Below are 22267 nucleotides of genomic sequence, written 5' to 3' on the forward strand. Positions count from 1 at the left end.
CTTGCCACCGATGAGCAACAGCATCGGCACCAGCAGCAGCAGCAACATTGTGGATAAAGCGATACCCTATGTGCCGGGCATACCCGGTCCGGGCAGCTTATCGTTGCTGCCACCGCCACTGCAGCTGCAGCGTGGACGCAGCCCCAATCGCAAACAGCCCAGTCCCAATACGAATGCCAATCTCAATATCAATCTCAATCCGCTGCTGGCAGCTGAGGGCCCACTCAAGGCACTCTCGCCCTTCGGTGGCGTACAGAATTTGCCCAGCGAATTCAGTCGCCAACCACCAACGCCAGCGCAACGCAATGCGCTCCAATGGACGAACAGCAGCAGCAACAGTAGCAGCAATAAGCTGCCAGTGATTGTGGCTGACGGCACGCTGGCCAAGAAGCCACCATTCAATTTTCTACGCATGGCGGATAATGTGAAGAGCTCCGCTGTGCAGGAGCAACAGGCCCAGGCACTGGCAATGGGTATGCTGGAGGTGCGTCACTTTAATTTCGATAATGTGAACAAATCGCAGGAGGCGCTGGCGCCGCTGCACGTTGACACGCCCGATGAGGCAGCAGCAGCAGCAGTAGCAGCAGCAGCAATCAAAACAACAACAACAACCACTGCAATTCTAGTAGCTGCAACAAGTGCAACGAGCAGTGCCAAGTCGAAATTCTTGCGACCCACCAGTCTGCCTCTAAAGCCGGGCACCTTTACCCCAAAGCGACATCATGGCATCACACCGACTGCCAATACACTGCCCCTGATCTCACCGGAAACCCCGAGACCCTCCAAGTCGTGCGTGCAACTCTATCTGAATGGCCATGCGTACACCTATCTGGGACTCAAGTGCAGCACGAAGATGTTCTACTGTACGGTTAACTGTCCGCAGCCCTCGTATGTGGCGGGCATGCACAAGCTGTCCATGTACAGTGTGTGGCAGGTGTGCGAGGAGAATCAGCCGCATCCGCTCGGTTTCAAGCCCAAACAGGTGATGGCTCTCTACGATTCCAGGCAAAAGATGCTCGGCACTGGTTGCACCACAGCAATGGCGGGTGCCGGCAAACTGCAGTACTCTGTCTTCAGTTCACAGGAAACGGTTAGCACTTGCTCAACGACGGCCAATGGACAGAGCAAGTTCTACCAGCACCAGTTGAAACAGCCGCCATCAATTGGCGCGCTCAGCGAGGCGAATGTGGCAGCCAAGGCCAGCGAGGAGGCGGCCGCCAAGAAGCTGGAAACGGGTCAACTATTGGTCGGTGGTTATGAGTCGCATGAGGATTACACGTACATTCGTGGACGGGGTCGTGGTCGCTACGTCTGCTCCGAGTGTGGAATACGTTGCAAGAAGCCATCCATGCTCAAGAAGCATATACGCACCCACACCGATGTGCGTCCATTTACCTGCAGTCACTGCAGCTTCAGGTGAGCACAAACTGAAGCTGAAATGGGTATCTGTCTAGCTAGATGGATATTTGTCTAGCTAGAAACCCTGAATATCCTTGAATCTCCTAGGTCTCTATCTCTCTCTCTCTCTCTGCTTGACTTGATTATGCGCCTTGGTTTAAAATCGTTCAACTATTCATTCAATTGCAGCTTCAAGACCAAGGGCAATCTCACCAAGCACATGCAGTCGAAGACGCACTTCAAGAAATGCCACGAGCTGGGCATCAATCCGGGACCGATGCCCGCCGACGGCGAGTTCCTTGATGTCGATGACTTTGATCAGCAATCGTCGACATCGGCAGGCGGACGCACCTCCTCCATGGCCGGTGAATCCGATTCGGATGACTACAGCGACAACGAGTCCGAGAGCAGTGGTCAGTCTAAATCATCTAACTTTATTCTACATTTGCATATTGATAGCCTCCTCCTTTATTGACCTTTAGACACCGATGAGTCCAAGTCGCGCATGAAGGAGCATGAGGCGGCACGGGGTCTGCTGTCGCTGTCGATGACGCCGCCGATACCGCAGAGTGTTTCACCGTATCCGGCACTGGTCCAGGATACGCCGGCTGCCAGTCCAGCGAACAGCATTGGCTCCTCGGCTGGCAGCGCAGCTGGCAGCGGTTCGCAGCCAAAGCGACAGGTTTGCTCGTTTACGTCGCCCAAGCCGCCGTTTGACTACCAGAAGCAGGAACAGTATTACTCCAATCCCGAGGAGTCCAAACCCAAGCGCGGTGTGCCCAACGATGAGAGCAGCGCACCCATGGATCTGACCAAGCCACGTCCAATGCCTAGCATTTCAGTGGCGGCCTCGTCGCCCGTTGCCGACCAGATGCTGGCGCAGACACCCAAATCGCAGGCGCAGCAGATGCGTGACGTAATCTTTGGCACGGGCAACAACGAGTGCGGCTTCATGAAGACCCTAATCTCTGTCTCCGACAAGGTGCGCATCTCTGCCGAAATTGAGGAGCAGGCAAAGCGCGAAAGCGAGGGCGAAGATGTCCTCCTGCAGACGTACATCAAGGAGCAGGCGCTGCAGCATGCCAAAATGAAGCAGAGCCAATTCAGTCGCAGCTACCTGGTCACTTCCACCACCAACTCCAACTCGAACTGCATCAGCAGCTGCAGCTCCAACTCGACCACGAGCAGCGTTACCATTAGCTGTGCTGTGACCACGCCCATTGTTAACAGCAAGCCACAGTTGAACATCGCTGAGCTGCCCAGCATTGAGGTGCACGAGGTGAAGACACCAGAGTCGCCAACGCCATCGCCGGCACTTGTCAAATCCGCCGAGGAGAGTGAGGAAAGCGAAACGCAATCGGATCAGGAGAAACCAAGCCTAACAACATCCATTCCTGTACCAGTAACCGTCTCTGTCTCAGTTGCTGTACCTGTTTCCAGCTCCAAGTCGAGTGCAGAGATTCTGCAGCCGCACAATGCCAATTTGCCTGCTGCAGTGCAGCAGCCAGATGCCACCGATTTTAGTGGCGTACTCAGCAGCAGCAGCAGCAGCAACAGCAACAAAAATAACAACAGCAGCAGCGGCAGCAGTGGATCAACTGCACCCACGCGTATTGTGGTCGTTGGTGAGGATGGCTTCAAACCAACCAGCGGCAGCAACGAATTGCAGTCTGCTGGCGGCGCAACAGCAGCTGCAACAGCAGCGGCAACAGCAGGTGCAACGTATACGAATCGTGTGGTGCCACAGCCGCCACCGCCGCCCATAGCGAGTGATGCGCGACCCACTTGCACCGTTTGCAACAAGACGTTCCAGCGAACGCATCAGCTGACGCTGCACATGAACATCCACTACATGGAACGGAAGTTCAAGTGCGAGCCGTGCAGCATCTCGTTCCGCACCCAGGGTCACCTGCAGAAGCACGAGAGGAGCGAGGCGCACCGCAACAAAGTGATGATGACATCAACGTTTGGTGTGCCAACCACATCCAATCCGCGTCCCTTCGAGTGCACCGATTGCAAGATTGCGTTTCGCATCCACGGCCATCTGGCCAAGCATCTGCGCTCCAAGACACACGTGCAGAAGTTGGAGTGCCTGCAGAAGTTGCCATTTGGCACCTATGCCGAGATCGAACGGGCTGGCATCAGTCTGACGGAGATCGATACCAGCGACTGTGAGAATTCGCTCATCTCGCTCAAGCTGCTGGCACAGAAGCTGCTCGAGAAGGATCCGAACAAGCTGAGTGGCTACACAACGCCGTCGGGCATGCTGCAATTATCGGCGGATGCACCGGCTGCCGGTCAGGACAGCGCCTCAGAGGATGGGTTCAGTGCGGCGAACAGTGCCGCTGCCTCGGCCATTGCCTCGCTGGACAACGACAGTGCCGGCAACACACCGAAGCGTGCCAGCTCCATGTCCGAGGATGAGACGCTCACCAACGGACTCGGCCTCAGTCACAGTCACAGCCATGGCCACAGTCTGAAGCGGCGTCTGCAGAACAGCAGCTTCAGCAGCAATGGCGATGAGAGCGACAATCCAACGGATACCACTGGCAGCGGCAGTGCCAGTGGCAGCAGCGAGAAGCGTGCCAGAAGCAACACCAATGAAATCATCACGCTGCCGACGCCGGTGGCTGTGTCGACGGCAACGGCCAGCAACTGACAGTATATGTATATGCTGCAGCCCACCTGAGTGTGGCCCTATCAACAACGACAACAACAGCAGCAGCACCGCTACCAGGCTAGATACGCCTGGCCACAATCCCGGCCAGGCCAACAGCCACGTGGTGGAAGCGGCAATGACCAAAACATCAACGAGCGCATATCAAATGTCTAAGCATATCGCATTTGGGCACACAAAACCATTCTACACACACACACACTACCACACACACACACTACCACACACACACGCGCACACACACACGCACACACCTTAAAGTGGTTGCTCAAAATGTGGATTGGTAAAGAAAAGCCAACAATTTGTGTTCGAATTTTCAGGCATAATCTAAAAATGTAGTTGCCACTTTAAGCTAGTTGTGTGTTGGCCTGTCTATGTGTGTGTGTGTGCGTGTGTGTGTGGGTGTGTGTGTGTGTGGAGATAGGATTTGTGTGCGCGTGTGTGTTGGTGTGAGCGCGTGGAGGTGCGCGCGTGTGTGTGGGGGAGAGTGGGGCATGGAACGCGGGGGTGGGGTGGTGGGGTATACATCTGTGTGTGTATATGAGATAGTGTACATGATATATAGACATCTATAGTTTCTTTTTCGAAATGATACAAAAAAAAAAAATACAAAACTCCTGAAGTGCTGTGAGTCGTATGTATAATATGAGAACTATAAATAATAATAACAAAATCAACATTTATTTCGTGTGTAAATAAATGAACCCATCTATTTAGTATAATAAGGCTTAGCCCACCCACCACCCACCACCACTCCCCCCCGCGACCCGCGACCCATTTACCCACAACAATTCTGATCCGTTTTCCAAATCTAATCACAGAGTTCTTCCTAATTTGAAAACCTTATATTATGTTTGTTTTAGTTTTTAGAGAAAAAAAAAAAAAAAAACGAGACCACGAGACTCTTTTCAATTGTTTGTTTTAATTAATTAGTTATAAATGGTATATTTAATTAGCGAAAGCAAAATTGAAAATCAAATAAAATCATAAAAAATAACTAACTATAGGTAAAGATTATGTTGTCATATATAAATTAAGTTTTGTAGGCTAGCTAAAAGAAAAACACAAAAAAAAATGAAGGAAATACAAACCACACACACACACACATACAAACACACACACATATATAGTTAATAGAAATTAATGAAAATTATTGTACAAAATGGCTACAAGTATAGCTAAGTATATACATATATTTATATATATTATATGGTATATATATATATATATATTTCAATGTATATTTATATGTATGTCAAACAACCACAAAAACAACATGAAATGAAGTGATTTATTACATTAATGTAAAATATATCAAAAACTGAGCATGAAAACTTTACAAAAACAACCACAAAAAAAAAACAACAACAAAAAAAGAATGACGCAAAAAATAAACAAAAATCAATGTGAAAACATCAATTTTGTAGTTGGTTTGTTGTTCCACTTGGGCCAGACTTAGGAGCGCCTTTGAAAGTACATATATTCCTGAAAAAGATTTGTAAGTATATACATTATAATGCAGAGCCCAAAATCAAAAGAAACTCACCAGCAGAAATGCGGTGCCCAGGATTAGGGCACGCTCCTTGGACGTTAGCCTGGCGTCGCTGAAGTATATGTTTGTGGTGTACTGCGATTTGCTGGCCAACCACTTGTGGTCTATGGAGGCGCGCAGATCACCACCCGAGTGAATCTGAGCGTTAAAAAGAAAATTAAAGAATTATATTAAAAATAAACATCGGATTTTGTGGGATTGAGAAGATCGTGCAAAATTGAAGGAGGTAAGGTAAAAGAGCACATTTCCATAAAAGACCATTCGACAAAACAGAGTTATTCGGATAGAACCTCCGTTAGAAACTTCTAATTTAGACCTACCTTAAAGTAGCAATCGTTTGGTAGGCAAAAGCACCACAATCCGGAATTCGCCGGACCTTCGACACAGAACAGGGGCTGATTGGTGTTGCCGTCTTCAATGTAAAACTCGGGTTGTGTAAATGTGGGGGATTGCACCACACGACCCAGCACATTGCCGGGCGGTATCCAAATTTCCAGATTTTTGGGCTGACAGCAAAGCGAACCCATTGCCAGTTTCCGGCGAAATACCAAAGCCTCCTGATGTGTTTTGTCCAGTAGATGCATCTGGAATGGCCGACCGGCGCCCCAAATCATGCGGTTCTTCTCTGTGGAGCTCTCGGAGGCAGCAAAGATGGCATCACCGAGCGGCGAACGAACCACATAGCGATTCTCCGACGAGACGGCTGTGAGTGCTATTGAATGGGATTCGATTAGTTGGCGGAACAATCTCAATTCTCTTCTACGCACAATCATTCAACTCGAAGGTTTGCTCAATGTGCACCGAGGGCAGGTCCGCGAGACAATCGTAGCCAGCCAAGGGTATAAAAGTGCGACTGCCTGCAACCGTAGAAATGGGTAATGGAATGCGCGGAGCCTCTGTGAAATTGTTGTTCCAGTTAATATAGATTATAAGCTTAAGAGAAATATGCAGTTAATCACCTGATGTTGGTCGCGGCTGGGCAGTTATGCTGATTTGTGAGTCAAAAACTGCAAAGAAGAACAAATACAAATACCAGTGAGCAGTGCTTTGAATCTTATTCGTGTTGATAAGCAACTGGCTAATATCGATCACTTGGTCAAATCGACGCTAAACAAAGGCACTTGAAATGGCGCTGGTGAAACGGTCATAAAAGCACCATCGTATGGGTACTGATAAGATACTGATAGGGACAATGTGTACCTGTGCTGTTTGTATATATTCATCGTTTACACCTACACCATTGAAACATTTATCAGGCACTAAAAACATTAAGTGCTTCACAAGTGATTCATCCAAAAATAGTTTGAATTTCATTGTTTTCGTAAAGTTTATTTACCTCGGGGTTCGGTGGGACTGGGTGTTTGGGCCACTCGTATTTCACTGTCATATTGCAGAGTGCGAACCGCATCATTTTGCAGCATTTTGATTTAGTTTTATTTTTGCTCTTGTTTTTAACTCTGTTTTCAAATGCAATGCTCGCTATACAAAACAGATCAACGGACGAAATCAACTATGTGACCAGAGCTAATAAGCAAAGAAGTACCATAAAAAAAAAGGTTTTCACATTCTAACTGCTACGTTACTTTGCTCTTTTTTGCGTTAGCGCGCTGTTTCGACGCCTTACTCGATTGTGCGTTAACATTGCTCATTAAAGGTAAAAGTGACCACAACATCACATTAGAGACAGCTGTAACTTGAAAGATTTTTAATATTGTTTAAAATTACAATTCTTTCGTCTAAGCCAGACTGTTTGTGCATAGAAATTTGTTAAATGAGGTGGCAACATTTAGCAGGTGAGTTGATATTGATAAACGATGAAATTGACGCAGCAGCAGGTCGTAGTAAATATCAAACACAAACAACAAGCAAGTCGCTGCGCTCTCAGCAAAATATTCGCACGCAGAGAGTGAGAATGATAGACATATAGAGAGAGTGAGAGGAAGAGGAAGAGCGGAGGCTTAACAGCTTTATTATTGCTAAAATTTGAATTTATTTTGAATATAGAAGGAGAAGGAAACAATGTTAATTGTTTGCAATTTAAAGAGTTGTATTTACAACAATATGTGTTGTATTTGCGTGCTGTTGTTGCTGTTTGTGGGGCTGTTAACGCGTTGCTCGATTGAGTGGTTGCGGTTGATTTTATGGCACTGCGCAAACGCTGGAGCGGCATAAACAAATGCCTTCACCTTTAGACTCCTTTCACGCTCCAGCGATGGCGATGGCGATGGTATTGAGAGCACAAAATAACGTCAGTTTAGTTCTGGCTATCGCAATAGCCTGACCGCGAGCGCGGTCTATATCGAATTCCCCCCCAACAACAAGCAGATAAGATGGCTAAGTGCAATAATCAATAAACTTGCTTTTCAAAAATAAACTTCCACTAAAAACAAATTGTAAACGTAGATTAGATCAAGTTAATAGGGAATTTCATGCTAACCGAAATTCAACACATTTCCGTAAAAAACAAACAAATAAATAGCAACGCAAAGCGAAACATATTTTCTAACTTGCATTCTTAACGCACCCCCCCAAAAAAAAAGTTTTGTGGGGTTGTTGCTTACAGCCACCCACTCAATGTGTGTGTGAACTTGTGTGTGTAACAACAAGAGCCGTGGAGCTGAGCTGTAAAGAGCAGAAATAAAAAATCTATGAATATAAAAGTCAAGTGTGCTCATAGTTGCCGTTGGGAAAAAGTGTAAAAATTGCATCTGGACGGAAGTAGATACGTGACAGAGCGTGGGTCATGTCTCTGGAGGATCCGTTTTTTGTTGTCAAGGAGTATGCACTTTATTGCGCTTAAATATGTGCCACATTCTGATGCAATTCTCTTGCTACCCCGTTACCCCGTTAACCCCTTACACTCTCCACTCCCCTCCATTTGTACTTATCTTTGCAGTGAGGTCTTCAAAGCGCTGAACAAAACCCGCGGACTTTATCTGCGTTGGCGTGAGTTCGGCGAAGACGGTGGCGCCGAGGTTGAATGGACAACAACGGAGCTGCGTAATTCGTTGCGCAGCATTGAATGGGACCTCGAGGATCTGGAGGACACTATCAATATCCTTTTTACACACATACACTAAACTGTTGCAGTTGTTGCGCTTGCGAAAAATCAATTTGATTTCTTACTTTCCACTACAGTTTTTCCTTAACTTGTTTTTATCTGTTTAGAGCACGCATTGTTGAAAAGAATCCAACCAAGTTTCGCATTGATAATCGTGAACTGTCCAGCCGGCGTCATTTCATTGACAACACTCGCGATGAGGTCAAACAGATGAAGGATAAGATGAGCCTGAACCGGAACAGGGACAGAGACATAACCGCACATCAGCCACTGCTCGAGAACGAAAGGAATCACAGCCTGAACCACCACAGTCACAATCCTAACCACAATCACAACCAAAGCAACGAATATCATTCAAACAACGATCGCACCTATCTGGTTGATTGCCCCAATTCACAGTCAGTCGCCAATACCATAGCAGGCACGATGTCCGCAGCAGCAGCAGCCGCAGCCGCAACGCGGCACAGTGGCACAAAGTATTCCAAGCTGGAGAATGCTCTGGATATAGATAGTCCCAGCCATTATGGGGGCAATGGCAGTAGTTTGGATAGTCCTGGTCATCGATATGTGGGCGAGACGGTGTCTGTGCAACAGCGCATGATTCAGGGTCAGGATGAGCAGCTGGACATGATAAGTGATTCCATTGGCACCCTTAAGACTGTTTCGCGCCAAATTGGCGTCGAATTGGATGAGCAGGCGGTCATGTTGGATGATTTTGGAAATGAGTTCGACACAACCGAATCCAAGCTGGATACAACAATGAAGAAAGTTGCCAAAGTTCTACACATGAATAATGGTAAGCATTATGCAACAACTTACAACAATTAATGATAATTGTCAACTTTTCAATAAAAATTGCAGATAAGCGTCAGTGGGCTGCCATCCTCATACTATCTGTGCTGTTATTGTTTGTGATAATTCTGTTTATTGTTTTGTAATTTATTTGTTCACACTTTTTGCGCTTACGAGTCGAAACAATTGTAGTGTAAATTAATTAGATTTATTTTTTAAATAAGTATAATTGCAAGTCTTAAAAGCGAATTCAATATTTTATATATATTTTAATAACCTGACTACAAAATTCCCTAGCTGTATATATACACGTTTAAAAACTTTATTAACAAAATCACCAAACAAATCCGAGAATCGAGAGTAATAATGCAAAACGTATTTCCAAAGACAGAAAGAATTATGCGTTAGTTTCTGGTAACTGAAACACTTGCTAAATGGTACAATTTATATGTATGTGTGGAGAAGAATATATCTGTATATCAAGAGAGTTATTTAAAAACCTGTATGCAGTTGAGTAAATATATAAATCTTAAAACAAATACAAAAATAGTTTCATGTTTGATTTTTAATTTTAACATCTTTCGAGTTTTAGCAGAGCTGTTAGGAATCTGCCAGCAAAATGGTTTTGCGTCGCTCTGTGAATATTTCATACAAACACTCAATGATATTGTCAATCATTTGACGTCACAACACAACTAAGATAACGAGCCTGCGCAATGGCAAATCGACTTTAGCTTATTTGTGGCAGCAGCAATAACCATATAACAAAATGTTGCTTAGTGGTTGACGCCAGTTTGTGGCTGTTAACCAACAGTCAAAATTCGCGAATGTTGGCGGTATTTTGAACTTTAACGAAAAGGTGTGACCAGATCAATTGAATTGAATTTCATAATGCGCAATGCAAGTTGGACGATTTTTGGCAAATAAGTTTGTTTTGTTTGGCGGTTTTCGATCAGCATTAAAGTTGTAAGTATGAATTTGGCAGTAAATAATAAATATATACTTTTCAATAAGTAATTCATTCAGATTACAAATGAAGCGCACGAAAACTAGGAGCGCAGCCGGCGCTGGCAAAAAAAAGTTGATAAAAGACGAAAGCAGCAGCGATGATGAGGAAACAGTTCAAGTCCAATCTCCAACAGAAAAGTCCAAACTAAGCTACAAAAACTTTGAGCAGTTCATCAGTCACATGCAGGAGCAACGCATTGCGTCCGCATCCAATGTCCATGAATTTGCCTTCAGGAAGAGACGGGTGCACGTCCTAAGCAATGCAGCTGATGTGAAGGAGCAGTGCAAAGGCGGCGTTGTCTATTGGATGTCGCGAGATGCTCGCGTTCAGGACAATTGGGCGCTTCTCTTTGCACAGCGTTTGGCACTCAAACTGGAGCTGCCACTGAGTGTGGTCTTCTGTCTGGTGCCAAAGTTTCTAAATGCCACATTGAGGCACTACATGTTTATGCTGGGCGGCCTGCAGGAGGTGGAGCAACAGTGTCGTGATCTGAACATCTCTTTTCAGCTGCTGCTGGGTCCAGCGGTGGAGCGACTGCCGGCCTTTGTGGTTGCCGAGGAAATCGGCGCTGTGGTCTGTGACTTTGCGCCTCTGCGGTTGCCTCGCCAGTGGGTGACAGACGTGGTCAAGGCTTTGCCGCGCAATGTGCCTCTCACCCAAGTCGATGCACACAACATTGTGCCGCTCTGGGTGACCTCGGAGAAGCAGGAGTATGCAGCGCGCACCATCCGCAACAAGATCAATTCAAAATTGAGTGAATATCTGACCGAGTTTCCGCCTGTCATCAAACATCCACACGGCAATGGACAAAAGGATAAGCCCGTTGACTGGGCGGCCGCAGAGGCGCTGCTGACATGCGATCGGAGCGTCGATGTGGTGGATTGGGCCAAGCCCGGTTATACAGCTGGTAGTCGCCAACTCTACGAGTTCTGCACGCGCCGCTTGCGTTATTTCGATGAGAAACGCAATGATCCCACAGCCGATGCACTTTCTGGACTCTCGCCTTGGCTGCACTTTGGCCAGATATCGGCACAGCGCTGTGCATTGGAGGTGCAACGATACACCTCAATGCATAAGGCATCAGCGGATGCCTTTTGCGAAGAGGCCATTGTGCGCCGCGAACTGGCAGATAACTTTTGCTACTACAACGAGCACTACGATAGTTTGAAGGGTCTGCATGACTGGGCTTATCAGACCCTGCAGGAGCATCGCACGGATGAGCGCAATCCGTGCTATTCGCTGGAGGAATTGGAGCAGTCACGTACATACGATGATCTTTGGAATTCGGCTCAGCTGCAGCTGGTGAAGGAGGGCAAAATGCATGGATTTCTGCGAATGTATTGGGCCAAAAAGATACTCGAGTGGACGGCGACGCCGGAGCTGGCTTTGGAGTATTGCATACTGCTGAACGACAAGTATAGCCTGGATGGTCGCGATCCCAATGGCTATGTGGGCTGCATGTGGTCCATTGGTGGTCTTCACGATCAGGGCTGGAGGGAGCGTGCCATCTTTGGCAAAATACGCTTCATGAACTATCAAGGCTGCAAGCGGAAGTTTGATGTTAACGCCTACGTGATGCGCTGGGGCGGTAAAGTGCACAAGAAGCAAGAAAAATGAAACAGATTATATGTGTTCTTATTCGAATTGGAAATAATAAAACATAGAATAGAAAATTGTTGTTTTTTTCGGTTTATGTTTTCCACAATTCCATTTAAAGGTCTGTATAAAATAGTTGAAATTACATTAATGGGCCTCAGCGCTTAGCGCTTAATCCTTCTCAGCGATTTTGGTTAAATGTTCCTCGATCTCCTTCTCATCGAGAATGCGGAACTGAGGATTCGACTTGCTCACAACGCCAATTTCGATGCCATTGGGCTTAAAGTCAACGGCCAACACGCTCGACAAACAAGTGATGGCCAACTGGATGGCCTTCTCCTCGGACAGATTGTTCTTGTACTTCTTCTCCAAATAGCTGTTCGCCTCAATCATCTTTGCACCCACCGAACAGGCACGGAAACCGCAATAATAGCCGGCCGGATCGGTTTTGTAGACGCACGGTCCGAGCTCGTCATCGTACGAAATCAACACCATGCTGCAGCCCAACGGACGCATCTCGGCATTCTGTGTGTACACCTGATTGATATCGGCAATGCGACGGCAGAGCACATCCACAGGCATCTCGTATCCGTACTTGTAACGAAAGTTTGCGGCTTCGTAGCGTGCCTTTTGCACCTGCGAGCGCGAGTCCGCTGCGAAAATAAACGAGTTCATTTTGATAAAACCCTCTGCTGCCTGGGCAAGTTAATAAATTCAAATTACCAATGCGTCCGGTCATAACGCAACCAATTTCCTTGGTGATGCCGAACAAGTGTGTCACAGTCTCTGGCACAATATTCTTCTCCGTCACCTTTTTCTGGGTGGCTACAACGGCACAGTCGCCGCTCTTCAGAGCCACAGAGGTGATGTTCTCCTGCGTGATGGCCTTAAACGCATATTCTGTGCGTTAAGGGATGCATGAAGTTAATTACAAATATTATAAAGTATATAATAGAAAATGCATAATTTAAACAATTACTTACCGACTTGGTATAGGCGTCCCTCGGGCGAAAAAATTGTAATGTGTCTATCGAAACCGGCTGAACTTCCACGAGACATGTTGTTTATTTGTTGATTAAGCTGGCGAAAACAATACTCGTTGCAGTATATAATTTGTTAAAGTTTTTCTTGAAATACTCACATACTTTCTTTAATATGAAATTTACAACTGGCTGAAGTGTGCTTGGTTTTTTGATTTGCTCAAACACGAAATTTATAAAGTCATTGTTGACGAGGGATGGCTAAAAATATCGTTTTATCGAGTCGATAGTCGGCTTGTTATCGCGTTGTTTTGTGTGAATGGCAATCGTAAATAAATGGCTGGCAATACATTTGCGCTAATGTGAATGGCATGCCCAAAGCGAATAGGTAAATATACGACAAAATAACTAAATACAAATAATATTAAGTCGAACGTTTAGTGTTAACTAAGTATATATATGCATATATTCGGTTCGACGGTGTTGTATTGCGAACATGCATGAAGATGATTTGAAAAATCAATTAACAATTGCTCGGAACGAGATTAACAACTTGAGGTACAATATAATCCTTGATATTGTTGAAGTTCAAGTTCAAAGTTATTTATGAATACCTTGAATTCGATTACATGTGCAGACAGCAAGTGCGCAACTTGCAGCATGTGCAGCGCAAGGACATTGAAACAATAAACCGGTTGCTGCAGGATTTTCGCTGCGAAGGTTGCGCCAACAAAACCGTCAAGGGCAAGGACAAACCGGAAACGCTGCTGCTGCAGGTGCGTTTCAGGTGAGTAGCCAAACATAGAACACAATTTTAACGTTCTATCAACCATAGACAACCAGCAGTGATATCAACGTCAACGGTTCCAATGATGTGGCCCATTTCAAACCCATTGGCATAATACGCAGCGCCTTCCCAGAAAAGCGCGCCGTGCCACGCCAATCGAGCGTTGGTAGTCGACTCCGCAGCATCATACAGCTGAATGATGGCATCTTTACCAATCCGGAACACTCATTGGAGGGTCTTGCCGACTTCTCGCACATGTGGCTCATCTATCATTTCCATCGGAACAATGCGCATCCAAAGGCAAAAGTAGCACCTCCACGTTTGGGTGGCGAACGTATTGGAGTGTTCTCCACACGCTCACCGCATCGACCTTGTCCGGTTGGGCTATCACTGGTGGAAATCGAAAAGATTGACGGCGCCACTATAAGCTTCTATGGCACTGATATGGTAGATGGAACGCCTGTGCTTGATATTAAACCGTATATACCATATTATGATGCGCCAGTTTTAAGCATGGACTCAGGCATGTTGAACATTTTTAAATTTAGATAATTTTTGTAAGATTGCTTTCAATCCACAATTAGATCGCACTTCCATTGTTCCAAATGAGAACAGCGTTGACTTTTATGATTCGCGACAGGAGCCCGATGGCGAAGAGTCCGATCTGGAATTATATGGCGCTGCAGGCTATACAGCTGGTAACATAAATGTAGATGCATTAAGTGGCAATGGTATGCAGGCAGCACCATCACCACCATTACCCAGCGCAGTGCGTGTACCCAACTGGGTGGTGGCCAGTCACCGGTTGAGCGTTTTATTCAATGAGCACGCTGAGGCTCAGCTGCAGGAGCTGCAGGTGCAGAAGCAATGCATTGTCGACATATTGGAGGCGGATCCACGTTCCGTATATCTGCGCACAAAATACGGCTCACAAATATTCACTTTCCAGCTTAGCGAGGTGACGGTTACGTGCAAGTTTGATGACAACGCTGGCACTGTAACCGTGGTGCAAGTTCGACGCAATGAAAACATCCAGGTGACCGCATTGGACGGGGAGCCACGCAACACTTAAAAGAGGCATTTAGTTATAAGTTTTAAGCGCTGCATTCTGTTTCCCTGGACTGCTTTGTAGTAAAGTTAATTATGTGTTATCTTAAGTACTCAAGTTGATGAGCTTTAAAATGTAAAAAGTTTCGATTTGTCGATTATGTATAAAATATATGAGACATTATTATGTGTGTGCTTGCTATGCAAAACAATTATACTTGTGTTTTTCTTTATCTAATCTATGTGTGTTCCGTTTCTTCAATACATGTTTGTAAATTGCTTCGATTATTTTTCATTTCTTTTAAGACAACATGAGCGACGCAGAGACACACAAAACACTGACCTGGCCAGAGTTTCTGAAGGAAGCCAAACAGTTTCTGGACAAGTCACACGAGTTGAACGACAACTGGGAGCTCGTTGAAAAGGTGAGTTACAAACAAACTTGTTTTCCCATTTAAAATACTTTTTATTTTCTTCAGGACGACCAAGAGCCCAACAGCTTTCTCAGATATTCGCAGAAGATCAAGTGTAAAGTGAGCAATGATCTCATAAATATAGAGTATCATATCGTCTACAGCGTGTCTTATCAAGTTCCAATGCTTTACTTCCAAGCACATAGATCGGGTATAATTACCTTTTATGCCTTTCGTATATCGATAATGATAGCTACTTTGTAGATGGGAGCCTCTTGGATGTGGAAGCTACTTGGAGCTTATTTATGCCTGATGCATCGCGCAGCGATCTCTACGAAATGTTGACCCAAATGGAGCATCCTGTGCTGTTTCGACCCTTTATGGCTTTGCATCCTTGCCGCACCTCTGAAATTTTAGCACAATTTGGTAGGAAGAGTGAAAATATCTTGATCACCTTCATTAGCTTATATGGTCCATATGTTAAATTGAATTTATCAAATAGCTATGGTTTAGATTGTTCCAAAATCTAAATGCATTGGTTTATAAAATGTGTGATAGATAGTATTTATTATTGGTTGCTTTAAACACTGATTACAGGCGTGGTTTACATAAATGGTTATGTTTCATATTTTTTTCTATTCAATTACATTTTGCAGAGCCTTGGCACAATTGAAAATTAAGTTTAGTTTTGTGTGTGTTATACATAAGTGGTATGTGTGTGTGTGTGTGTATGCAAACCATATAAAGCGGAGGTGGTTTTTAGGATAAGGACGTCAAACAAATATATTTAATTTATAGCACTTAAGGCTACCGAATGGCACACAAGTATACGAATGGCTCCAGCTTAAACTACAACCAAGTTATAATTATACATACGTTATACATACAAAGGTAATTATTTCGACCTAGTTATATACATCTAAATGTATTCGTACATGCAAAATGCAGTTGGTTTTCTAAAAGCATTTACTATTCAATAATGAGTTGGTTTTTCTTTTTTGTTTTTTTAAATTTTGTTAGTAAGTATGATTTTCAAGAAAATAATTATCATGTCTTGTTCTAATTCGTTATAATCATTTATATATTTGCTATATACTGTCTACACTAAATAAAGTTTCTAACTTTGACTTAATTTCTGTAAATAAATACATTTTAGTCTCTAGTTTATCGCTTATATATTTTTCTGCTCTACACTGTACATAGTTAATTATCTTATTGTATAAATTGTAATTACATTTGATGTATTATTTATTTAGTTGGCTTACTTGTCCCTAATAGTACATTTCTCGTTTATAATTAATGTTAACTGGCTACTGTGTGGCATTTGCATCCCAACGCCCCGACACAAGAAAGTTATCATCACCGGCTGGAAATGAATACAGTTTTGTGGGCGAGAGGAGTTGCATCGAAAATGTTATTTGCAAAAATTAAATAGATTCATATGTTTTGTGTATATTTTTTCATTTTGCTTGTTTTGTAATCGAACAAAAAATGTACGTTCATAATATGTATGTAAATATGTATTTATATATGCAAAACAACTGTACACATACATTTAGATCGTAGATACATATATACTTTGTATGTGTTGACATACAGAACATCTACAGAACATCAATGTTGGCATTCAAACATTTAAACTGATGCTATTTATTTTTAAATATATATTTTTTGTTGAATGTAAAAAGTTGTTAAGTGTTTAGTGGTGTTTGTTCCATCCAGTAAATGTTGCTGATCTGATCTACACTAACATAAAGCAAACGATATCCGCATTTGAAATGCGGCAACAACAAATACAACAACTGAGTATTTTTAAAAAATGACTAACCATGCTTTATGAGTTAAAAGTAAACAAGTAGGTACTCTGTGTATATATATTAGTTATTGGATTAATATTATATACATATTTCATATAATTTACTATAATGTTAGATTCGTTTAGAGCAGACATAAATGAATGCTTACAAGGAATGATTTAATATCAGTTTACTCCACACTTTTTTATATCATCGGATGTGTTACATAGATTTCTGCTAATATATAATAATGTGTATATCATTACAAGTATAATATAGTTTCAGGTAATATTTAATTGGTTAACATACGTTAAATATTGTTATTAGTATTATACCCAATCCGATGAGAATCCAAATAAATGTAGCCCTAAAGGATTCGATTTAGATATTCATTCGATTCTTGTTATTTGCAGTTGAATTTTTACAATAATTTATTGGTGTAGATATTTGTTATATTGGTTTGAGTATTACTGTGGCAAATACCTACGTGGATACCTATATGGAACTATATCGAATATACATGCCTCACTTGGGTTAAAGCTATAGCATTTGTTCTTTCTTTGTATCTAATTTTTTTTTTGTATTTTTATATCAAAATTCTTTTAAAGCTTCACCATTTCATTGATATTTTGTATACCAAGTTACATTGTTCTATTTACAATATATATAAAATAAATAGCATATATAATATACATTTGAATATACAGATCTATATATATATATATATTCTTGATTTTTTATATTTTGCATAGTGCTGCGTGTTAGCAAATTATTATAAATAATGTTGTTATTATAAACGATAATTCAATGTCAATTTACACACAAATTTTGGATCAAAATTAAATGTTGCCAATGATATGTTTCACTATGTAGGAACTATATAAATATTAACTTGTTTTCATTTAATAAAATAATAAAAAAAAACAAAACTGCTCATCTGATATCACACAGCACTAATTACGACGGATTTAATTGTAAATACTATGTAAATGTATATAGAATTATTTATTTGTGTGTAGAATTGTGCACTATTTTCTAAAATTCGCACTACAATGTTTGGTCTCATTTTAGTTGCATTATTGGACAAGTTTTCGCTAAGTGTGTGTGTGTGTGTGTATGTGTGTGATCTTACAATATCTAATAAATACATGTACCAATCTCTACAGTACATCTAAAGCTTTCACATGGTTAACACTGATGCGCATTTACAAAACTCTGAGATTTTTAATTCATATCTTAAGCTATACTCTATGTATATATACAAAACTGCTGGGCATATATATATATATATATATATAAATATATATATACAGCTCACTAAACCATCTGGAATGCATATGACATTTTGAGTACTTGTTGTACAAGTCATTTGATTATATATCTCTATATATATATATATATTATAAACCTCAAAATTATTTGAAAAGCTCTAAAACTCACTTAACTCACTCAACTAATATATATATTTATATATATATATATATAAGCTTAAGCAGACATCTTTGACTAGGTGAACTGTAAGCAAGCCAGTTGGGGGCAAACAGTTTAAAGCTATTTGGCTTGCTAAGGTAAATTATGGACGGTGGTGCTTCTGGTCATAATACGATAATCATCTTCCAGCTCATCGGCTGATTCAGCGGCCTGTCGCCGGCCGATGAAGTCGCTCGATGCGCTGCGCCTGAATCAGCTGCATAGCATATTAAAAAATCCCCGTCCCTTTTCCGAGCGCGGTGCCATCAGCATAGGAACTTGATTCTTGTGTGTTACCTTTATCTGAAATGTGTATTTTTTGTTGTTGTCATCAATATAAAAGTCTGACTGGCATCAGGGATCGCTTGTAGTCTTACCGTGCAGGGCATTTGCATCCAGGGCTCGCCATCGATTTGCATAGGAAATGTTTTCTTGGTTTTAATGATGACCTCGCTGCACTGCGCCAAACGGCGACCCGAGGCACGTAGGCCGGTCCGCACCTGACCCATGTGCAGGCAATTCTCCAAGCCAATAACCTCGATCAGACGATCGCCAAAATCTTGAAATATCATAATTCTCAATAAGAGAATAAGTTAGATAAAATATTGCACGTGTCACTTACCCTGAATGGCCACTGAGAGGTCTACGGATGTGAAGCTGGCGGCTGAGAACTCCTTGTCGCTGGACTTGAGTTTCTTACTCTTGCCAAAAGGGCCGGCACTTTTACGAATGCGCTTTTGGGACAAGTGTTCGCCCCACAGATTGGAGCCGCCATGTGTGTAGGGTATATTGAGCAGTGCCACGCCCTGTAAATGCGGCCCATTCGCCAGGTCCAAGGCAACGCCATCGCACTGACAAACGAAAGCGAAGGTTTGAAGGCTTAAAGGTCTCTTTGCATATATATTGCCCAACTCAATTGGACACTCACCACAATCTCGATGTGCTCGTGCAGATTTTTACAGGATGCGGCAAATGTCTCAGAAGTTGCATATTCGAAATACCAAAGCTTATTTTTCATGCGACTGTTGAACTTGTGCGGATTTTTCTCGCGCTCCAAATGAAACTTGACACAAATTGCAGCATCCTGCAAATACAAATGATAATAATCAGATTTGGCTTAAAGCGAATTCTACTTTTAGTCACGTAACAAAACGTGTATTAATAAATTTTGCAGTCACATTTGAATATCTATATATATATATATTTAATTATACAGTTATGTGCGTTCAAGGTTTGTCACATAATCCTTGCGAATCACGCGCTTTTTAAAGCATCCGCGGCATATAAAGCACGCAGTTCGCTGTATTTGAATTTTAGCATATTCAATGGGGGGGCTGGAATACCTGAGATTGCCAACCTGGTTGGAGGTTTGGCCCAGTTTGCGTCATACGTCATACGACATGATGCACATATATATGTATATAGGCACATTTATTATGCATGTGAGGATACTGAGAAGGAACCATGGCAAACTGTTAGCGATGAGAGGAGGTGTGAGCGGGATGAATATGTCTGGTTTGGCAGCCACTTCATCATTTTCTTTGCGGTCCTCTAATTTGTGGCTGTTGCTTTTACTAAGTAAATAAGATTAATTATCGCTCGAGCGCAAATTGAATAATCTAGCAAAGTGCGAGACAGGTAGCTAAAATGTTGACAAAACTTTTTAATTAGTTTGCTCGTGCCCAAGTGTCATCTCACTTTAAGTTTATGCTTCTGCTGATGCCGATGCAGAACGTCAAATTAGCTCGTTGCCAGCTAGTTGCCAGTTGCGAGTCCTGCTCTGTCTCTGTCTCTGTCCCTGGCATGTGGGCAATGAAATTTGTTAACCAAACGTTTTGGCCATATAAAACAGCACCTTAAGGTCATAAAATTGAGGGGGACAGCTTTATCTGAGAGCGCATAAAACGCACATTGAATGCCATAAAAGATACGTAAGACCAGGCTTGTCATTTTCTAATATTTGAGATTGAGTTAAGGCAAATCCTGGGCAAAAATCGCAACGCACACAATTACATGTTTACCCATTGAGTCAATGACTCCCGTGACTCCACCATTGCCACTCCTGCTGCTGCTCCTGCTCCTGATCCTGTGGCATTTCGTTGGCACTCTCATCAGCAACGCACAAGTTCGCGCTTAACGTCAATTGTTGACGTTAAACCAAAGCGTCAGTGTGAAATACTTTTCCATGGCGCATTACCTTGTTTCCCGCCCAACCCGCCTCATCGACCCACAACCTTTAAATCAAGGAGCAAAGCTTCCATATCATATATATTTATATATATATATATATATGTTTATATGAATATGTGGAAACGTATATGACAAGTTGCTCGTAGCACGTTTGGGACTCCTTGTGTGCTTTACTCGGAGCCAACATCCACACGATAAACATGAGTGCTAAATGGGTTTCACAAGGAAGTGGAGCCAGGGGGCAGCGCGAAATGAAGCCGACATGTGAAATCTCAGCAACAACAACAACAGATACTAGTAAATTCCACAACAGACAACGATATACCCTGTAATTGTTGGCAACTGTTTGAAGCACAGAAGATACCAGATAAAAGATACCAGATATTCCAATGCCAATTAACTACAGCAATGCCAAATGTATAATCATAAATAGCTACACAGTTCAAATAAAGAACCCACTCAATTTTCTTATATTTTTGGCATTGGCATCTACCTTTTAAATATATATATATATATATATGTTGTTAAAGGTGTATCTGTAAGAACAAAATCGTTGACAGTTTGTCTGTAAACGCCTACAGTTCAAACAGACGCACAACAGGTCATAAATAAACTAACACCCTTAAACCGACACACACACGCACACACACACACTGACACACACTGCTACACACCCACACACATACACACACACACATAGTAAGACACATACAGAGATAAAGACACACAAGGCAAGAGACACCAAATTGTGTGGATCCTTCTTGTTGGAGCAATATTTTTATTTTAGCAAGGATTTTGTGGATCTTAATCTTGCAGTTGTGTGTGTGTGTAAGTGTGTGTGCTGCGTTTAGGCTGACATTCAATTAAGGGTGGGCAGGGTGGTAGGGAGAAAGTGCAAAACGTTTGCACAAAAAGGATTTCAACTTTAGCCGCACTTGACAAATGGAGCAGCATTACAAAGTACACACACAGATATATATATAATATATATATATAATATACATATATATATATATGTACTTGTATGTATATACATTTATATATATTAAAGCAAATAGAATCAGTAAACACTATCGCAGGTCCTGACTGTGCCACTGCCAAGTTGGTGTCCCATGTGGGCGTGTTTTTATTTTGATTAGACGCAGGACACGATTCAAGTTGCGCCTTGCTGATTTGTACAACATATCCGTTTTAGTAGTAGCCATTCTTTTCAGTTTCTGTGCGTTTCTGCCTTTCGCCTCGTTTATTTGGTATTACTTTTCACATCTTGTGGCTGCCTGGCTGCCTGGCTGCCTGTAAATTTGCCACTTATACTTTCTTTATTGCCGCATTAAATCCTTGCTAGCTACTTAGTCGCACGTAGTAGCAAAAGTGTCTTTGATTTCTGCTACTATCTTTATCTCTGAATCTAGCTAAATTATTCAAAAGCCAAAAAACCCAAAATAAAACTTACAAAACTTACTGAATTCGCATTCGTCCTTTGAATTTGTATTTATTAC

General features: G+C 42.7%; 8 protein-coding genes across 9 annotated transcripts in view; 5 read left to right on the forward strand and 3 right to left on the reverse strand.

Annotated features, from left to right (window-relative positions):
* The window catches only part of LOC6560727, a 46420-nt gene extending 41946 nt beyond the window's left edge, over positions 1 to 4474 (forward strand). The window contains 3 exon segments of the mRNA XM_043215498.1: positions 2 to 1416; positions 1588 to 1811; positions 1881 to 4474. Of these exon segments, the coding sequence (XP_043071433.1) occupies positions 2 to 1416; positions 1588 to 1811; positions 1881 to 4057 (3816 nt within the window). The 3' untranslated portion in view covers positions 4058 to 4474.
* Positions 4475 to 5352: 878 nt separating this feature from the next.
* LOC6561264 (phospholipid scramblase 3) lies at positions 5353 to 7136 on the reverse strand. The gene is made up of 6 exons (XM_001986280.2): positions 6964 to 7136; positions 6587 to 6634; positions 6395 to 6523; positions 5948 to 6339; positions 5622 to 5765; positions 5353 to 5560 (listed from the first exon to the last, which is right to left on the reverse strand). The coding sequence occupies exons 1-6, from the start codon at positions 7046 to 7048 to the stop codon at positions 5531 to 5533; spliced, it is 828 nt and encodes a 275-aa protein (XP_001986316.1). The 5' UTR covers positions 7049 to 7136; the 3' UTR covers positions 5353 to 5530.
* Positions 7137 to 7878: 742 nt separating this feature from the next.
* On the forward strand, positions 7879 to 9993 carry LOC6561025 (syntaxin-6). Its single transcript, XM_001986281.3, has 4 exons — positions 7879 to 8405; positions 8524 to 8681; positions 8801 to 9484; positions 9550 to 9993. Exons 1-4 carry the CDS (start codon positions 8371 to 8373, stop codon positions 9624 to 9626), a joined length of 954 nt encoding a protein of 317 aa, XP_001986317.1. The 5' UTR covers positions 7879 to 8370; the 3' UTR covers positions 9627 to 9993.
* A 332-nt stretch (positions 9994 to 10325) lies between these two features.
* Positions 10326 to 12153, forward strand: LOC6561026 (deoxyribodipyrimidine photo-lyase). Its single transcript, XM_001986282.3, has 2 exons — positions 10326 to 10446; positions 10507 to 12153. Exons 1-2 carry the CDS (start codon positions 10379 to 10381, stop codon positions 12104 to 12106), a joined length of 1668 nt encoding a protein of 555 aa, XP_001986318.2. The 5' UTR covers positions 10326 to 10378; the 3' UTR covers positions 12107 to 12153.
* A 9-nt stretch (positions 12154 to 12162) lies between these two features.
* Positions 12163 to 13319, reverse strand: LOC6560076 (proteasome subunit alpha type-6). Of its 2 annotated transcripts, none has more exons than XM_032734481.2 (4): positions 13231 to 13319; positions 13069 to 13165; positions 12809 to 12985; positions 12163 to 12738 (listed from the first exon to the last, which is right to left on the reverse strand). In XM_032734481.2, the coding sequence occupies exons 2-4, from the start codon at positions 13142 to 13144 to the stop codon at positions 12257 to 12259; spliced, it is 735 nt and encodes a 244-aa protein (XP_032590372.1). In that variant the 5' UTR covers positions 13145 to 13165; positions 13231 to 13319; the 3' UTR covers positions 12163 to 12256. The 2 variants fall into 2 exon arrangements, with proteins under 2 accessions (XP_032590372.1, XP_001986319.1); XM_001986283.3 differs by having other exon boundaries at positions 13227 to 13297.
* A 78-nt stretch (positions 13320 to 13397) lies between these two features.
* LOC6561164 (ubiquitin-like-conjugating enzyme ATG10) lies at positions 13398 to 15923 on the forward strand. The gene is made up of 4 exons (XM_001986285.3): positions 13398 to 13453; positions 15206 to 15324; positions 15379 to 15523; positions 15577 to 15923. The coding sequence occupies exons 1-4, from the start codon at positions 13432 to 13434 to the stop codon at positions 15840 to 15842; spliced, it is 552 nt and encodes a 183-aa protein (XP_001986321.2). The 5' UTR covers positions 13398 to 13431; the 3' UTR covers positions 15843 to 15923.
* LOC6561163 (tRNA (adenine(37)-N6)-methyltransferase) lies at positions 13436 to 15111 on the forward strand. Its single transcript, XM_032734483.1, has 4 exons — positions 13436 to 13623; positions 13703 to 13841; positions 13901 to 14375; positions 14437 to 15111. Exons 1-4 carry the CDS (start codon positions 13562 to 13564, stop codon positions 14922 to 14924), a joined length of 1164 nt encoding a protein of 387 aa, XP_032590374.1. The 5' UTR covers positions 13436 to 13561; the 3' UTR covers positions 14925 to 15111.
* A 2599-nt stretch (positions 15924 to 18522) lies between the features above and the next one.
* The window catches only part of LOC6559274 (diacylglycerol kinase 1), a 38967-nt gene continuing 35222 nt past the window's right edge, over positions 18523 to 22267 (reverse strand). The window contains exons 18-21 of the mRNA XM_032735239.1: positions 19507 to 19662; positions 19201 to 19429; positions 18956 to 19137; positions 18523 to 18881 (exon numbers count right to left, since the gene is read on the reverse strand). Of these exons, the coding sequence (XP_032591130.1) occupies positions 18792 to 18881; positions 18956 to 19137; positions 19201 to 19429; positions 19507 to 19662 (657 nt within the window). The 3' untranslated portion in view covers positions 18523 to 18791. The remainder of the gene's footprint in view (positions 18882 to 18955; positions 19138 to 19200; positions 19430 to 19506; positions 19663 to 22267) is intronic.

The sequence above is a fragment of the Drosophila grimshawi genome, unplaced genomic scaffold (assembly GCF_018153295.1).
Source record: "Drosophila grimshawi isolate 15287-2541.00 unplaced genomic scaffold, ASM1815329v1 contig_1367, whole genome shotgun sequence".
Lineage (NCBI taxonomy): Eukaryota > Metazoa > Arthropoda > Insecta > Diptera > Drosophilidae > Drosophila > Drosophila grimshawi.

Coding starts and splice junctions, on each gene's coding strand:
- LOC6560076 (XM_032734481.2), bottom strand. CDS start 13,144: ATGTCTCGTGGAAGTTCAGCCGGTTTCGATAGACACATTACAATTTTT. Junction 12,986..13,068: donor GGGACGCCTATACCAAGTCG/GTAAGTAATTGT, acceptor CTTAACGCACAG/AATATGCGTTTAAGGCCATC. Junction 12,739..12,808: donor CGTTATGACCGGACGCATTG/GTAATTTGAATT, acceptor TTATTTTCGCAG/CGGACTCGCGCTCGCAGGTG.
- LOC6561163 (XM_032734483.1), top strand. CDS start 13,562: ATGCATGAAGATGATTTGAAAAATCAATTAACAATTGCTCGGAACGAG. Junction 13,624..13,702: donor AACGAGATTAACAACTTGAG/GTACAATATAAT, acceptor TTACATGTGCAG/ACAGCAAGTGCGCAACTTGC. Junction 14,376..14,436: donor AGTTTTAAGCATGGACTCAG/GCATGTTGAACA, acceptor ATCCACAATTAG/ATCGCACTTCCATTGTTCCA.
- LOC6561264 (XM_001986280.2), bottom strand. CDS start 7,048: ATGCTGCAAAATGATGCGGTTCGCACTCTGCAATATGACAGTGAAATA. Junction 6,635..6,963: donor CAGTCCCACCGAACCCCGAG/GTAAATAAACTT, acceptor TCTTCTTTGCAG/TTTTTGACTCACAAATCAGC. Junction 5,766..5,947: donor CAAACGATTGCTACTTTAAG/GTAGGTCTAAAT, acceptor TTTAACGCTCAG/ATTCACTCGGGTGGTGATCT.
- LOC6561026 (XM_001986282.3), top strand. CDS start 10,379: ATGCAAGTTGGACGATTTTTGGCAAATAAGTTTGTTTTGTTTGGCGGT. Junction 10,447..10,506: donor TTTCGATCAGCATTAAAGTT/GTAAGTATGAAT, acceptor TAATTCATTCAG/ATTACAAATGAAGCGCACGA.
- LOC6561164 (XM_001986285.3), top strand. CDS start 13,432: ATGGCATGCCCAAAGCGAATAG. Junction 15,325..15,378: donor ACTGGGAGCTCGTTGAAAAG/GTGAGTTACAAA, acceptor TATTTTCTTCAG/GACGACCAAGAGCCCAACAG. Junction 15,524..15,576: donor CTTCCAAGCACATAGATCGG/GTATAATTACCT, acceptor GCTACTTTGTAG/ATGGGAGCCTCTTGGATGTG.
- LOC6561025 (XM_001986281.3), top strand. CDS start 8,371: ATGTCTCTGGAGGATCCGTTTTTTGTTGTCAAGGA. Junction 8,682..8,800: donor GGATCTGGAGGACACTATCA/ATATCCTTTTTA, acceptor TGTTTAGAGCAC/GCATTGTTGAAAAGAATCCA. Junction 9,485..9,549: donor AGTTCTACACATGAATAATG/GTAAGCATTATG, acceptor TAAAAATTGCAG/ATAAGCGTCAGTGGGCTGCC.